This window comes from Gasterosteus aculeatus, chromosome 18, assembly GCF_964276395.1.
Source record: "Gasterosteus aculeatus chromosome 18, fGasAcu3.hap1.1, whole genome shotgun sequence".
In the NCBI taxonomy this organism is placed as follows: Eukaryota; Metazoa; Chordata; class Actinopteri; order Perciformes; family Gasterosteidae; genus Gasterosteus; species Gasterosteus aculeatus.
Window position 1 is genome coordinate 16,463,275 of NC_135706.1, and position 17,138 is coordinate 16,480,412.

General features: G+C 47.0%; 1 protein-coding gene across 1 annotated transcript; it reads right to left on the reverse strand.

The window, feature by feature from the left end:
* Nucleotides 1-165: 165 nt before the first annotated feature.
* On the reverse strand, nucleotides 166-16,412 carry vta1 (vesicle (multivesicular body) trafficking 1). Its single transcript, XM_040160081.2, has 8 exons — nucleotides 16,062-16,412; nucleotides 13,269-13,363; nucleotides 11,485-11,612; nucleotides 9,309-9,384; nucleotides 5,843-5,957; nucleotides 3,339-3,566; nucleotides 2,416-2,481; nucleotides 166-1,363 (listed from the first exon to the last, which is right to left on the reverse strand). The coding sequence occupies exons 1-8, from the start codon at nucleotides 16,150-16,152 to the stop codon at nucleotides 1,218-1,220; spliced, it is 945 nt and encodes a 314-aa protein (XP_040016015.1). The 5' UTR covers nucleotides 16,153-16,412; the 3' UTR covers nucleotides 166-1,217.
* Between the last annotated feature and the right edge of the window lie 726 nt (nucleotides 16,413-17,138).

The following is a 17,138-nucleotide window of genomic DNA, read 5'->3' on the forward strand; positions in this document are numbered from 1 at the left end:
TCTGTAATTGGATTTTATTAATGATGATAATAAATCATGATAAAAAGTTGGCCATCGTTCAATTTTCAATTTCAATTTTCTTTTATCATTTAAAGTGATAAAAAAAAAGACAGATTGCTAAAACAAGAATAAATTAAAACAAAAAATGACTCTGAGACGTCGGAGTGTCATCTCCAATATTTTATTCAAACTGAGTCCATCAGATCAAATGTTAATGAAGGAACTTCAACGTTAAATAACAATAAACCAGAGAAAAAGATGGCCGCCCAGATATAATCAACATTTACAGAAAAAGTGATGAAATTAAAACGTATTTGAGGGAAATGGCGTCTGAGCTTGTAAACAAAAGGTGAGATTTTGTGAAAAAGAAAAACGTTAAAGTTAAATTAAAGTAGAATCACAATAAAGATAAAACGTTTCTCATCGTTAGCCCATCAAGTAGCATGTTGGCTAACCACGTGCCGCCTTTACAGTGATACGGCATTCTCTCACACGTTCCTCCCGTTTCTATGGTTACCGGAGGAAAAGGAGACGCCGTGGTAACGATGACGGGAGGTCAAGAGGTCAAGAGTCAGTTTTTTATTTTACTTTTGTTACGCGACATTAGAACAAAACACCTCCGAAATATTACCGGTCCCAAGAGGAAGGGAAACCTTTGATAACACTTCAAAGGGAAGGCTGTGGAACCGTAATTAGCCTAGCTTAGCATAAAGTCTGGGGCACTGGGGGGGAGCTAGATTCACATCGAGTCTCTGCTCTCCAACACAAATTGATCAGGAGGAGAAAAAACAACAACAGGTAGCTGAGTCTTCTGTCTTTATGCTAAGCTAACGAGCCAGCTGGCTAATGGGTTTCATGCATCGCGTCACGTGCCGACGGTGAAACTCGACCACAGAAAGACTTCCACAGCCTGGTTTTATTTTCATTTTGGAAAAGCCAGAAAGGAGAAATTTCAATGAAAAGAAGATTATTTTAACAAAAGTTAAAGTGTGTGTCGCCAACAGCTTTGATCTCTGCCTTCTAATAATTAATAGGCAGTCGGTCCAGACACAGGCGGCCATTGTTACACGCTGATCTCCATCAGGTTCTCCACCAACGCTCCCTGCGTCTCTATGTGTGTGTTTCTTAGTGCGTGTCTCTTTCTCCCTGTGTGTGTGTGTGTGTGTGTGTGTGTGCGTGTCTCTCCCTGTGTGTGTGTCAGACCGAGCACAGAGGCCTCATTCTCTCCCGGTGGTGAGGAGCTTCAGGGCCTTCTGGAGGTTCTCGACGGCCGTGTCCACGTCCTCGTACTGCAGCGAGCTGCCTGCGTACTTGCAGTACTTCTGGGCCTTCGTGAAGTCCTCCGCGGTGAGGTGAACGCCGCCTGGGGGGAGAGGGGGGGTATTTAAAGCACGATTAGGAATCCCTCCTCATGAACAGACTGACCTCTGACCTCAGCGAAGAGCCTCTGACGGAGCGACGCTCCCTCTGCATTAACTGTTGTTGTTATTAACAAACTAAATGAAGTTGATAAATAATCTTCTCTGGGCTTTCAAAGATGGATTTTACAAACCAACAAACATCCTGCTGCTGAAACCGGACGGCTCGTCTCATCGATTTAGGATTTGTCTTCAAGATGAAACTCATCAGAGACAGAAAGAGCAAACGCACCACTTTAGGACGGATAGTGCCTGGAACATGTTGTTAGCTGCTAAGCTAAGCTAGCTGCTAGGCTACTTCCATCTCAACTATCTCATCGACCCTGCACACAGTCTGTTGTGTTGTATTCTTCTGTTTCTTGTATTTCCAGTTACGTTGTGTACTATTCTTCACAACACTTGGCGTTTAACCTATAAAACAGCGAGTGAGAGAAAGAGCTACTTCCTGTGCAGCAGGTTAAATCAGAACCATCTGCTGGGCCCCATAAAGCCTGCAGGGCCTCGGGTTACAGCTCTCGTCCTCGCTGCTCCCCGACTACCAACAGCTACTCTTTCCATTCTCCGTGATGACGGAGCTTTATTTTGAAAACACTTGTTTGGGTGATGGGAGGAAACACACTGAAGGGCTCGACTTCAGCAGGAAACCGCCAAAGGACAACGAGTATGGAAATATTAAAACCACACAGGTCCTAAAGGTCTGTTATGGATTTCAGAGGTCAAAACAAGAAGCTCATTTTTTGTGGACTATGTGGACTTTCTTTGTCATCACTTGAAACATTGTAGATACGAATAATTTGTCTGCAAGTTTACCAGACTAGTTACATATTGAACTATTCACGTATTTCCACCCTCTGCTCTCGGCTCCTTTTTCCGACCGTCCATATGATGCGTTCAAAGACTGTCAGAAAGACGACAAGCTAACATTAAGATGCTTTGCGTCCCGGACGCCTCAGAGGGTTTATCTTCTACTGCAGAGGGAATATGAGTGAGTGCTCACCCTGCTGCTGAGGGGGGGGGGACACCAGAAGCACCGACCGGGGAACAGGCACTGGTTTCACCGCTTCTGTTGGTCAACAAAAGGACATTTACTGTCTTAGTGAAGTAGTTCAGTGAGAGAAAGAGAGAATCAGGGAGGAAGGAGCAGTTCATCCCATAAAGTCTCCGTCTCATGGAGCCACGCAGACGTCAAGGTCTTCTTTGTCTTCACGGAGACGATGTGGCAGCGGTTTGAGAAAGTAGGACATTTACAAGGTTGCAGCTCGATTGATACATTTTCAGCTACTAAGACGGAACACTTTGTCTTTATTTGTCCTCCAACTATTTACTTGGTATTAAAACGGCATTTGGACACAACGTCTAAAAGAAACACATCAGCAAACACACTGAACAAAAAAAGATCTGTTGTTAAAATTCAAACTTCATGATAAAAAAGACAAATGAACATTCCACACATGATATTGGACCTTCAGTGATTTTAATAACCAAACGCAACAATTACAAAAAAAAAAGAGAACTAAAGTGTCCTAAAACTAGTCAGACAAAACCGTCACCATCAGCCACACACTCGCTTCACACCAAGTTCAACCTGGCTTCGCTTCAGCTTCTTCTTCCTCACTGCATTCTGACTCTACACACCAGCCTCACGCCGTGTGTGTGTGTCCGTGTGTGTGTGTGTGCGCTCTATTCCCAGCTGTGTAATCAATACTCAGCCTAAAGACGTTGTATATCTCACCATCGTACTTATAATAAGACTTGTTATCATGGAGTTAGAAGGCAGAAACACAGAAGCTACAGAGGTCTGCTGGATTGTGATGGAGAGAAATGGAACCATGAAACTGTTCACGTGAACACGTCACAGCTGGACTCCGCTCTGCTTCGCTGAATGAAACGTCGTCTGGAGGACCTCGCGAGGACACGTACCTGCAGGGGGGGGCAGCTCGGCGGGAGTGTTGGCCGGTGCGTGGGCCCCCGGTGGGATGTGGATGTTATTGAAGTTGGTGTTTGGGGGACCAGGCGGACCCGATCCGGGACCAAAGCCGATCCCCGGTCCGGCACCTGGACCCAGACTCGGGTCGTGTTCCTCGAAGGAGCCTGCAGGCGGCCCTCCCCTAAAGGACGCCCCGTGGGAGAAGCCTTCAGCTCCGTAGTCTGCGTGAGAGAGAAGAGAGCAGCTTAGAGATACGAGTCTCTGGGAGGTGTTGATGGTTCAGGGTTTGTGCAGGATCGAGGCTCTAAAGGTCCTAAGGTCAACCTAATGAGAACTTCAACAGACCCTGCAGGTCAAAGACCGTGGTCTACTTCTAGACCCGTTCAGAGTCCAGCAGCCTTCATCTCCACTCTTCTTCTGGGCCTGGGATGAAGATACACTCCCAGGGAGATGTTCCTACTGAGGAAGGAGTTTGAGCTCACAGATATGAAATCACAAATGGGTTGATGCTTCTGGAGGAGGTCTGACTGAGTATTCAGTGGGTCATTAAACGGTTGGGCTGGGTTTACCCAGAGGGAGCTCGGCTCAACATCTGGCCTCGCGTCCAGGTCTAGTAGGTCAAAGACACGACGTGCCGGAGTCACTGTGGTTTGTTTAAGAGTCCGTCGGGGTGCAGAATGTTTGACTCTCCAATCAGATGATTTGGGAAGGAAACCTCCCGTCATGACTCTCAGCGAAGGTCCGTGAAGAACGCATTAAAGATTGGATCAGAACCAGTAAGAGAAACACGAGTTGTGACTGAGTTCACTTCAGGGCCCCGAGCGGCTCCATTGTGATCCACCGGTCTTACTGGTACTGTTAAGAACTTAACACCAAGTTCATATAACTAGTTGGATGAGGTTTAATTTATATCTCAATGTGGAGAAGAACTTACAAGTTAAAAGCTTCTACTTCATTTAGTTTCAATCCTAGAACACATGTCAAAGTATTTTATTTTTAAACCATGATTTATTTTAGTTCGGGGACCACGGCGGTCCGGCGGCGAGCCCACGGTCATGACCGCCGCGTGGAGGGCCAGGTTTACTCCGAGAGCTAAGCTAGCTGGTAGGGCTAAGCTAGCTTGTAGCCATCAAGAGTAGAGAGCTGCTGTCATCTGGCATCCATAGACACAGCTACAAAGAAATATGTTACATTTTAATAATTGCATAGACACACATACATGTATATAAATACACACATCAGTCCTAAACTGACAGAAAGAGCTTTGTATCACAGCTGCTTTTACTTTTAATTGGGGGGTAAACAACTTGCAACTTTATCCACACACACACACACACCGAAGGTCCTCCACCCTGAGGAGAAGGAGGTGCAGCTCTGAGATAACTCCACCATAACCTGAAGGGGTCCACTTGGGACTCTGCAGCATCTGGACTCACTTGTTGATTGCGTCAGCCCCCCCAGAGGAGGAGAGCCGGACCAGAACAGGAACGCATGTTGACACAAACAACCCAAGAGCTGACGTCTCCTTCCCTGAGGAGGAGAGCCTGAACGCATCGCTCACCATTACAGGCTGATTGACCCATCGCTGGCACGACGACCGCGCCGACAGGCCGTGACATCACCATGACATCATCACCTCTGGGAGCCTTCGGCTGCATGCACACTAAACGCACACTTTCATCACTCTTTAGTTATTTTCCTCTGACGCTTCTCCATCCACTCTTCTCCCGCTTGGAGGAAAAATAACTATTTAGCATTATGAGAATATGTTGCATGATGTAAATAACTTGAAGTACATTAAGGACACTCTAAATAAAAGATAAGGATCTGAAAGAAGAAACATCTGACGGCTTAAACCAAAGCACAACATCAGCTTCGAGGACACTCGGCAAATGTGAGGCAGAAAAATCACATCTCTGCTCTAAAGAGGAGGAAGTAAGAGCTCACCTTCCCACGCTACACCTCTCATAAGCCGACGGCACTTTACAGGCTTCAACGGACATTTTGTTCATAACAGATTCTTTCTCCTCTGGGTCCAGGGAGCTTTTTTCTTTTTCTCCTCAAAGGTCACGTTCTAAGCAGGAAGTCTGGTGCCAGAGGCCTAAAGGTCAGATCTCAATACGGTATTCTCAAAAAAGTCCTCTGGAGAAGAGGGTGAAAATGAACATAGAAGTACGTGAGTTAGAGGAATGAGCACCGAAGGTCCACCTGTCTTCATCCTCATCATTCATCGTTACCTGGGCAACATACACAATCACCTGGTCAGATATCTAGAAATGATATCAATCATGTTCCAAAGGTTCTACTCCAAATGCTGGATGAGATCAGCCTGCTGACGTCATCTCTCACAACCACAAACGTCACAAAGAATTGAATCTCAATACAGTACACACACACACACACACACACACACACACACACACGTCTGGTAAAGGACGGGTCCAGGAGAGCCCAGGTTTGTATGTGCGTGTCCTCCAGGGACATATGGGTGTCCCACCTTCTTCCCCGTCCTCCTCCATGCCGATGGGTCCGGCCTGAGGCGTCTCCCCGTTCTTCAGACAGTTGTGGATGTAGGTGGCCTTCCAGCGGGCGTACTTCCTGTGCTGGATGTTCTGGCAGAGAGAAGGGGGGGGGGAGTAGTTATGATGTGATGTCGACTTAAAAGGACACGTTCAATGTGTGATAATCTTTACTCCATATATTAAAAAAAAGTCACAACGTTCTGCTTTTCCTCTTGGTTGAATGTTAAAACAGTACAAAACACATTTGATTCAATTTTTGAAAGTATAAAACTTACTTCCTGTGTCCCTTGTGAATTACAATGTACACAAGTTATAGGGTTGGGTGGTGGTAAAGAAGGTGGAGGTACACGAGTTATTGGGTTGCGTGGTGGAGGTACACGAGTTATTGGGTGGGATGGCGGTAAAGGAGGTGAAGGTACATGAGTTATGGGTGGGGTGGCGGTAAAGGAGGTGAAGGTACATGAGTTATTGGGTGGGGTGGCGGTAAAGGAGGTGAAGGTACATGAGTTATTGGGTTGGGTGGCGAAGGTACATTAGTTATTGGGTTGGGTGGCGGTAAAGGAGGTGATGGTACATGAGTTATTGGGTTAGGTGGCGGTAAAGGAGGTGAAGGTACATGAGTTATGGGTGGGGTGGCGGTAAAGGAGGTGAAGGTACATGAGTTATTGGGTTGGGTGGCGAAGGTACATTAGTTATTGGGTTGGGTGGCGGTAAAGGAGGTGATGGTACATGAGTTATTGGGTTAGGTGGCGGTAAAGGAGGTGAAGGTACATGAGTTATGGGTGGGGTGGCGGTAAAGGAGGTGAAGGTACATGAGTTATTGGGTTGGGTGGCGAAGGTACATTAGTTATTGGGTTGGGTGGCGGTAAAGGAGGTGATGGTACATGAGTTATTGGGTTAGGTGGCGGTAAAGGAGGTGAAGGTACATGAGTTATGGGTGGGGTGGCGGTAAAGGAGGTGAAGGTACATGAGTTTTTGGGTTGGGTGGTGAAGGTACATGAGTTATTGGGTTGCGTGGTGGTAAAGGAGGTGGGAGGTACATGAGTTATTGGGTTGGGTGGTGAAGGTACATGAGTTATTGGGTGCGGTGGCGGTAAAGGAGGTGAAGGTAGTGATAAGAACGAGAGGAGAACCTCCTGCTGCTGGCTGATAAGTGCTTTGTGTCGAGCAGCTCAGAAACAATGGGGTTCCTTCTTGGCTCCACTGGTGTTTGTTCAGAGTGAGAATGGCTCCCGGTAGTAATTTCTAATCACTGAAACAACACGGCTGTGACATTTTAAAGCAACGTCTTACAAACGTCACTGTGGCAACTTTTGGGGAGAAATGACTCACTGGGAAGTAATTTCGTGAGAAAGGTAAATAAACAGGAGTTCTTCTGGGACGGGGAGGTACGCCTTCAAAATACTAAAAGAACACAATGTTGAAAAAAAGATTTTTATGCTCATGAGGGGGGTGGGGGGTGGGTGTTCAGCCAGTCCAGGTCCATCAGCCAACCTTACACTCTTTTCTCTACTACGTCTCACATGGTGTTGTCTGTTCTCTCTCCCCTTCTTCCTCCCCGTTGGGAGGTTTGTTTCCCTTCTTATGCTCCTCTTAATTACAAAACTGCTCCCATCCTCTCCTCATTAGGCAGGAAGTCCATACGAGGCTCAGGGGGTGGAGCCATCTGGCCTCTCACCTCTCCCTGTAATCCACCACACCATGATTGAGTAATCAGATTATGATTTTTCCTTTTGCACATAAACAAAAAGACATTTGGGATTTTAAAACGGCTGGGAATACTTTTCTTTATGAATCATTTTAATGATAAAATTAGGTGGTGCAGGGGTAGAGAGGGAGCACCGGGAACCGCAAGGAGCCATGGCGGTTCGAGCCCCGGCTGCTCCATGTCCCATGTCGATGCGTCCCTGAGCAAGACACCTAACCCCTAATGTAAAAAGCCACCATTGTTATCTGAGACCAGCTGGACACAACATCCCTTTAGTTTACATGTACGCTGTGTGGCCGTTGATTTGACTGTGATTCTTGCCCTCTACAACCTCCAGATATAGGATTCCAGATGTTGGTTTAGTAGCTGCCAAAGTTGGACCATCTAGTTCACAGACATCTGGCCTCCGCTCAGAAGATCTACAGCCTCCCGTAAAGAGCCGGTTGTAAATACCTCAGGGTTCCTCGACCCACGCTGGCTGTCTACAGACATTCAGAGATGCACATGTGGACGACGCGACTGCGTTCCTCGCAAAGGATTTGACCCATGAAGGGAAAACAGTTCCTAATAGCGCTCACACAGGAACTTGAAGTACCAGGAGGATGAGTCATGGTTATGCCCACGTTGGGTTCAAACTGGCAATTGTAGGAGATCAGGTAAGCACGGCCTTTACTTGAGCACCACATTGGCCTCGGCCCTTTTGTGTTCTTAATGAAACCCTTGCCATATGAAAGGTGACATGGTAGAACCCCTTACGTGTGCTTCCTTGCAGGTGTAAGGGCTCTGGCTGCAACCAAGGATTATCTGTAGAACCTCGTATTAGGGCTTCTGGGTGGAACCTTACACAGATGGTTCTATAGGAAACATTTGAACCCCATATGGTTGCGGTTCCTACCTTCACGGCAATGAGAGTCTGTATCATCGGAGAGAACTTTGATGGAGATGATCAGAGATGAACGATAAAGTCAAAATGAACTGTGAACAGTCGTGTCGAGTCATGAATGGTGGATCCTCAACGGTACAGATATCTGCTTCTACATTTGAGAGTCAGTCTTCTCCTCAGAGGGAAAGTTCTCCCTGAGAACCAGGGTTCAGTAACAAGGAGCCACTCACCTGATCAAAGCTCTTTAGTGAAACTCAATCAGTCCGTCTGCAGAGCATTCAGCTGCTCTGAGGACTCATTGTCCACTGTGTGTGTGTGTGTGTGCGTAAGTGTGTGTGTGTCTCCATCGGTTCAGCAGCTAACGGCCTTCTGGGTGACTTGGACTCTGCAGAGAAAGACCTGCTGTGTGTCACACATTCATGTAGAGATGAATAGCTGTGACTCACAACCTCCCAAAGGGCCTTTTACCTGCTGCTGTCCACATATAGTTGTTGAGAAAGATCTTTACAATCAGGTAAAAGAAAAAACCTGGATTCAGTCTCCCCAATAAGAACGTTTTAAACAACGTTTCATGAAGGTAGAAAAGGTTTCAGCGGGACATCTGTGGGGTCGGAATGGTTGAGAACGTTGACGTAGGAGGAGAAGAAGTAGCCGAAGGCCACATTAAGTCTAGTTTGGCTTCACAGAGAACGAGATAAAGACGTTGACTAGATGAAACTTCCCATTGTTCAGGTGTCTAGAAGATACAAAATCTACAGATGTTTTTTGTTTTAACGAATTATCGTCAGACTTCCTGCTTCATGGGGAACATTCGCTGCATTCTGGTGATGACTATCGCCTCTTATCTTACCTCCTCCGACAATTCCCCGAACACAGACAGGACGTCCAGCAGCAGACTGGCAGAGTAGAAGGACTTGATCATGTTCCTGCAGGAGTGGAGGACAAACAAACCATTTTAAACTATTAGTTGAGTGATCTAGAGAGACTTTTCCTACATCTCATGAATGAAGGAAAACAGACTTCTGTTATTTTACGGAGCCTGAAACTTTTAATCTTAACTCAAGGTTCCAAAGCCGCTCAACTTCCGCGTTTCTTCAGCAACCAGTGAACAAGAAGTGACCATGTAAAGGACTGAGGAGGACGTGGAAACTGTGTTCACGTCTCTGGTGGAGACCTGTCAATCACAGTAAGCCCCGCCCTAAAGCAACCCCTAAGCAGAGGTGTCAAAAATGACAATTTGGAATGAAAACAAGGCAAAATGAAATATGAGTAATGAGGCTGTTTTGAAAATGAAAGGAGTAGAAAGTAAAAAGTCTGAAAAAGAAATATATGTATAGGTATAGGTACCCCAAATCTCTACCTAAGTAAGGTAACAAAGTATTTGTACTTGGACACCTCACACATTCAGTTACATCCTGACCTCGGATCAGCTTATGCTAAAATAACCACGGCGTGTGGAGCACGGATTGAGAGAGACCAGAGGTGTGTCACTCTGTGTCACCTGGCACTCAACATGTAAACTCCGCCTTAATTAGACTAAATATCCGCATGTTACTGACTCATCACCTTTAACAGCAGCAGCAGGATGTGACGTCACTGATACGACACCTTAGTATAAATATTGTGTTCTGGGTGTAAAGCACACGCACAGCGTGCGGTGAGGAGCATGAATGGCCCCCTTGTGAGCTGCTGAGCAGCAACATTTAGGAGGAAGTTTTCCATAAACATTCACCTCAGAGCCTCAACGTGTGTGTGTGTGTGTATTTAAGCCTGCGGATATGTGACTAAATGTGTATCCGTGTTTGTATGTGGCTGAGTTTTCTATGTTGGTGACACAACACGGACACCTGTTGTCCTGGTCCACCGAGTCCTGGCGACTCCTCTGCTCCCATAGACGTCTATGAGGAAATGACTCTACTTCTCTGTAGTGACCAGCAGGGGGCGACTCCTCTGCTCCCATAGACGTCTATGAGGAAATGACTCTACTTCTCTGTAGTGACCAGCAGGGGGCGACTCCTCTGCTCCCATAGACGTCTATGAGGAAATGACTCTACTTCTCTGTAGTGACCAGCAGGGGGCGACTCCTCTGCTCCCATAGACGTCTATGAGGAAATGACTCTACTTCTCTGTAGTGACCAGCAGGGGGCGACTCCTCTGCTCCCATAGACGTCTATGAGGAAATGACTCTACTTCTCTGTAGTGACCAGCAGGGGGCGACTCCTCTGCTCCCATAGACGTCTATGAGGAAATGACTCTACTTCTCTGTAGTGACCAGCAGGGGGCGACTCCTCTGCTCCCATAGACGTCTATGAGACAATGACTCTACTTCTCTGTAGTGACCAGCAGGGGGCGACTCCTCTGCTCCCATAGACGTCTATGAGGAAATGACTCTACTTCTCTGTAGTGACCAGCAGGGGGAGACTCCTCTGCTCCCATAGACGTCTATGAGGAAATGACTCTACTTCTCTGTAGTGACCAGCAGGGGGCGACTCCTCTGCTCCCATAGACGTCTATGAGGAAATGACTCTACTTCTCTGTAGTGACCAGCAGGGGGCGACTCCTCTGCTCCCATAGACGTCTATGAGACAATGACTCTACTTCTCTGTAGTGACCAGCAGGGGGCGACTCCTCTGCTCCCATAGACGTCTATGAGACAATGACTCTACTTCTCTGTAGTGACCAGCAGGGGGAGACTCCTCTGCTCCCATAGACGTCTATGAGGAAATGACTCTTGATTTATTCCCTCAGTAAACGAGTTTATGGTCTCAGTCTCTAGTTTACAGTCTTCTTCAATACAACATGATGTTCATTTAGTGACTGATGGTCCATTTAGAGTCAAACAGACCATGAAGCAGGGGACACTTTAGGGCGGGGCTAGACAATGATTGACAGGTCTCTCTACAGTCTCTCTGGTGGCCTCGGTCCTTATATGGTCACTTCCTGTCCTGAGGACAGAATAAGAGAGCAGAGGACTCAAGGAAGAGAGGAGAGGACTCAAGGAAGAGAGCAGAGGAAATGTCCCTTACTTGTGGAAGCGTCCCTGCCGGTCCTCGTTGTCGGCGTAGAGGAACATCTTTAAGGCATAGTTTTCGACGTGGGCGTTACCCACCACCTCCTGACTGATGGAGTCGTTCTCACCCAGCTCCTTCTTCATCTGGAACACAGATACAAACCATGAAGCTGGAGAAGAGCTGGTGACGCAGTGATTGGCTCAGACTCTCATTGTGAAGTCTGCACTGAGGGCTTTATCGCAGGTGATCAGTGACCGATGCACCACAACACCACCCTCTTATTGACAGACTTCATCAGGTGGAGAACAAACAGAAAGCTGACGTGCTGCTTAGCAGAAAGGAGTCTGCAGATGGAAACGTCTTAGTCATGTTCAGACCTTCTAACGCCCCCCATCACGCTTCCAGCTCGGCTTCAGGTGTCATGTAAAACCACTAAAAGCAAACAAGCTGGTTCCCTCCAGCAGGTGGACTGAGCAGCCTCAATGGACACAGTGTTCACTGTGTGTGTGTGTGTGTGTGTGTGTGTGTGTGTGTGTGTGTGTGTGAGAGGAATGTAAACCACTGGCTTCAGTGCAGAGTGAAGGAAGGACACCTGGTCAGAGGCGATCAAAGGAAACTGGACACCGTCTCTCTCGTTCGCTTTCCGCTAGAAACTGGACTTTAAGTGATTAGAAGAACCTTTAAATGTTGGAACGTAAAATGGAGTCTGCACGAACCAGCGAGCGATACGTCGACTTTTAAGTCGCTTAGTGTGCGATGTATAATATATATACACACACACACACACGTAGATGTAAAGACACACACCAAAGCAGCAGATGTGAGTTCTGTTTACGTCTTGAGTGTGTGACAGTAATGAAGATCCCGGGAGTTCCTGTAAAAACCTGTGTGAGCGTGTGTGTGTGTGTGTGTGTGTGTATGTGTGTGTGTTTACGTGTGTGTGTGTGTGTGTGTGTATGTATATGTGTGTGTGTTTACGTGTGTGTGTGCGTCCTCGTCCACTGCTTCTCTTAATTGGCTCTTAAAGTGAGTCCAGCATCGCTGCGGGACTTTCCGCCACCTCCCCTTCCTCCCCCTTCCAATATTCACGTCTCCTGTCTCTCCCCCCCTCCCCCCTCCTCCCCCTCCTCCTCCTCCTCGGTCACCCGCTTGTTAAAAGCAGAGGAGGAGAATTTTTTTTAATGTTTCTCATTACATAAACTAAATCCTTACAAAGCGGCACTCCGGAGGGAGTATCAGTAGCCGAGATCAGCATCAGCTCCGTCTCTTAAAAGGCTCATCTGTTTGACTCCGCTGGGACGCGCCTGCCCCCCTCACAACAACTCCATATGGTGTGATGAGTGCGTCCTGTTGACGAGCAGCCATGTCAGCGGGAAGCTGTGGGACCGAACATGGACATATTACATATATACAATCATCACAGGGTGAAAGAGGCCGAGGGACGACGTGTCCTCGAGGTGGAGATCGTGCAGAGTGTCGCTGTGACAGTATATACGTCTGGTAGACCTGTCAATCAGTGTGTAGCCCCGCCCTAAAGCATGTGAAATTGGGAGAGAATCTGGTCATTTTTCTAAATAAAATATTTTTCAGGGAAAAAAAAAGGTACATGAAAAAGAAATGAGTAATTCATCATTTCTTTGTGTGCGGCACAAAGTCATTCCTCTGGACTCAACGAGGTCATTTCACAGTACAATGGCTCCATCGGCCCCTTTTCTACAGAAGAGAACCTCAAGCAGGATTGTGAGGGCAGCAGCTGATTGGCCCGTGACCTGTAGTGTGACGAGGGGGAGGGGACCTACCGTCTCCAGCTGGTCCATGAGCTTCACCAAGAACTTCCTGCACTCGGGCGTCTTGCTGTCCAGCTTCATGCCGGTCTGCATGGCGTAGAGCCGACCTGCAGGGGGGGGGGGGTTATTAGATGTGGTTTTAAGTCCTTTAAGATCAAACAGAGAGCCGCCAGGACCCCCCCCCCATTCCCTCAGCTGTCAATCAACTTGTCTGAGGTCAGTCTCTCAAGCTGGATGACCTGTTCAACCCACAATGCATCGGGGCAGCGCATCATGCTCTGGCTGAATCACCTTTGGTGCTTGGAGCGCAAGTTATTAATAACTAATAGAATGCATTAGTTCACCTTTGACCTTCGGACTAGTGGATTAGTTGGACTGTAGATATACACAAATGATTGAATTAAAGACGACAAGCTCCGCCTCTCAACTATGTATATATTTGCACACGTATATTTACGTACATGTCGACATCCTGATAACATTTGTCTCATGTTCACAGAGCAGAGCCTGAATGCAGTCATCAATGTCTGTGATCCGATCACATCCCGTCTGTTCAAACCAGGACCAGGTCCTGGCAACGAGCCTCACGCAGCCGGTGGTCCTGCTCACTGAAACACAGCTTCACGGCGCCTCAACTTAGTGGTGACGCGTCACTTTTGATCGACGGCGTTTCTCATCTTGAGATGGATTCAGGCCGACTGACGGACCTCCGGGACATCGGACGCGTGAGATGAAGAAGTGTGGGCGATTCGCCTCCTTCAGTGAGGAGGACACACCACACGAGTGTGAGCGACGGGAGCAGATGGAGAGCAGGAGAGGCGTCGTCATGGTGACCCACGTGAGGGGTACGTGAGATTTTTGTATTCGTTTTGTGAATGAATTTAAAATTTGCATCCATTTCAAAAATCATTTTAGAAATAATTATTTAATAAATATTCAATAAGTGCAAGTTCATAAACTGAATATGTATCTGTATATTATTGATCGGACCACCTGGTGGTCACTAGAGAGAACGCACAGGTCGTCTCCTGGTTCTTCTCTGCACGCCATTAAAAGGAGAAAAAAGGTTTAGCGCCATCGTTGTTGATCTAAAGCCAGAATGTGCTGCTGATGAACACAGAGGTGAGCAGACGGAAGGACATAAAACTCTGACACTCTTCCCTGAAGTACTTACTCAATTCACCCTCCAGTCAACACGGGACAGAAACCACACAAACAACAACGTACTAGAGGGACTGAAGAGGACTTGTCGTGACTCACACGTCAAAGAGCACGCGCACACGCACACGCACACACAGTGCTGCTGCCCTCCAGTGGTGGGGCTGGATTACTGATCCACTCCAGCACACACCCGGTCCACATGCCAAACAGCACTCGTCACCCAACGGGGGCCGCATGCCAAACAGCACACGTACATCTGCACCTCTCTGTTCCCTGCAGGTTGGAGGACGTGATGAGATCATCAGTCACATCCACCACCAGTGACAGAATGATGGAAGTTAATCCACTTATGTCCTTTCAGGGAGGGTGGGGACACTAGAACCAGCTCATTTTAGCCACCAAGTACGCTGTCTGAGGACAAAGACATCCCAGGAGCTGCTCTAAAGGACATCAGGCCAACCACATGTATCAGAGTGTTACAGCTCGTTAACACAGATACAGAGTTCTGATCATACAGCGCGTCACGTGTCACATGGTGTCTCTACGGCGGCTGGACAAGGATGAGAACACCGCTCATCAGGTGCATGCTTCCACTAGAGCCGGTTTACCGGCTTTCATGCGGAAAAAACACAAGCCTTCATCTTTCTCATTGAATGCTTCGTTTCCGTCTGTTTCAGTGGATCTGTGTTGCTCGGCAACGGCGTCAGTCCATCCCTACTTCCTGTCAACTGTGTCACTGCAGCTATAAATAAACTAGGGACTTACTGCTTATACACACACACAAACACGCACACACGAGTGTGTATATACACATGTATGTGTATAAACACACATGTATGTTTATACACCTGTATATATGTGTGTGTGTACACACATTTGATATACATCTTTGGGAAGTTTGGGCCTCAGTGGAAAGCTCAGATACTGTATCTGCATGAATACATAATATACAATTAAAAATCCAGATCCAGAAGGTCTTCTCACATGTAGCCGCATACCTTCTGTTCTACCAACAGATGGAAAGTCCTACAGTGACGTCACAGTGTGTCCCAACGTGTGTGACACTCCCGTCTCTATCGGTGTGAGTCATAAATCACCAGGAGAAGAACCAGTTCAACCTGAAGTCTGCATCAAGCACCAGTCTGATACTGGTGCTTTGTACTGGTAAACACACACACACACACACACACACACACACACACACTATGAACAGATCCTCACTGAGAGTATTTATAAGGCTTCAACTAAACGTGTTGATCAGTAAAATGTCAATGAGAAAGGAAGACGAGGAAGACAATTACGAAGCAGCAGAACATATAAATATCAAGTAGTGGAACTACAAGTACCTCGTAGTCAAGCGTAGTACTTTGAATAAATTAAGTGACGTCAGAGTTCAGCGCATCAAGGAAAGTGACGACGGAAAGTCCCCAATGACTGCTGTCATGACGTCATACGGCAATCGAACTTTGACCCGTCAAAGATAAAAGTACCAGACGTGTGCTTAGCTGACGTTAAGAGTTTCATAGAAACATTGTGAAAGTCACAGTTTAAACAGAAGCTAACGGCTAAGCTATCACAACAAAGCTACGATGCTAACAGCGGCTGGGGCTAACAGCTAGCCGGCACGCAGTACAAACAACTCACAGTAGTAAGCCACGACCGGGTCCCGTTTCTCGTGTTCCTGAGCGGTCCGCAGGTAGTGCTGGATGGCTCTGAGCTGGACCGGTAACGCCATGTCTTCTCCGCGAGAGTCCAGAAGACATCCGCGTCCAGAAGAGTTGTTGTTAGCTAGTGTTCACTTCCGCGTGTGTCAACCAATAGGAGCGGCAGCCGGCGCGGGACAGGTGACGTCACCGGCTGCTCCTTTTAACTCGTAGAAAAATGTTGGGGGGGTTTAGAGGGTATTTTTGTTGATTATTCTCGAGACTTTTTGCGATGAGCTATTTTCTTTCTGTTTGTCATCATGAGTTTTTAAGCTCAAAGCTATTTGTCATCTGCACAACAAGAAAAGCAGCTGTATTGAAGAAAGGTCATTATGCAGAATCCTAACTTGGAGCAGAAGTTTAAAAATATATGAAATATTATGTATGTGTGCGGTAAACTACAGGAATGCTGTAAAAGTTTCAGGCTAAAGAGAAAGATCTGGATCTGACAAAACCAACAAAAGAGCTGTACAGACATATTGTGTCATTTTTTTCTCGTTGTTAGCCCTGCGATTGGCTGGCGACCAATCCAGGATGTACCCTGTCTATCGCCCGAAGTTGGCTGGGATGGACTCCAGCCCCCCCGCGACCCTGTCTGCAGGATAAGCGGTTTGACAACGGATGGATGGAATATGACTTGATTTGTGCGCACATAATTTAGGCTTTATAAATTGTTCTATTCTACATAAAAAAGTAGAAGCATGAACGGAAACAAGTCTCTGTCCTGTGTGTCGGTTTCTTTAGGCAATCAAAAAGAGTATCCAGAGAAATGCTGTTAACATAATGAGGAATCCATAATCCATACGTCTCCCTGCTCCTCAGGGATCTGCAGCCGACTGATGAGTGCGTTCGGCCTTCGTGCCCGTTGCTGCTAACTTAAAGGTCAACCAGGGCCACTGGGTCTTTGTCTCCGTAGTGGACCACACCAGAGAGTCTGGGGGGTTATTTAATTATTTAATTGTTTTTCAGAAGGGAGTGAATCTCAGCAATAACATTTGAGTATTGAGAAAGAATTTCC

Excerpts from the sequence above, each read along its gene's own strand:
- vta1 (XM_040160081.2), bottom strand. The coding sequence starts at position 16,152 with ATGGCGTTACCGGTCCAGCTCAGAGCCATCCAGCACTACCTGCGGACC. Across the intron at positions 11,613-13,268 it reads TCATGGACCAGCTGGAGACG|ATGAAGAAGGAGCTGGGTGA; the intron begins GTAGGTCCCCTC and ends TCTGTGTTCCAG. Across the intron at positions 9,385-11,484 it reads CGGCAGGGACGCTTCCACAA|GAACATGATCAAGTCCTTCT; the intron begins GTAAGGGACATT and ends CCACTCCTGCAG.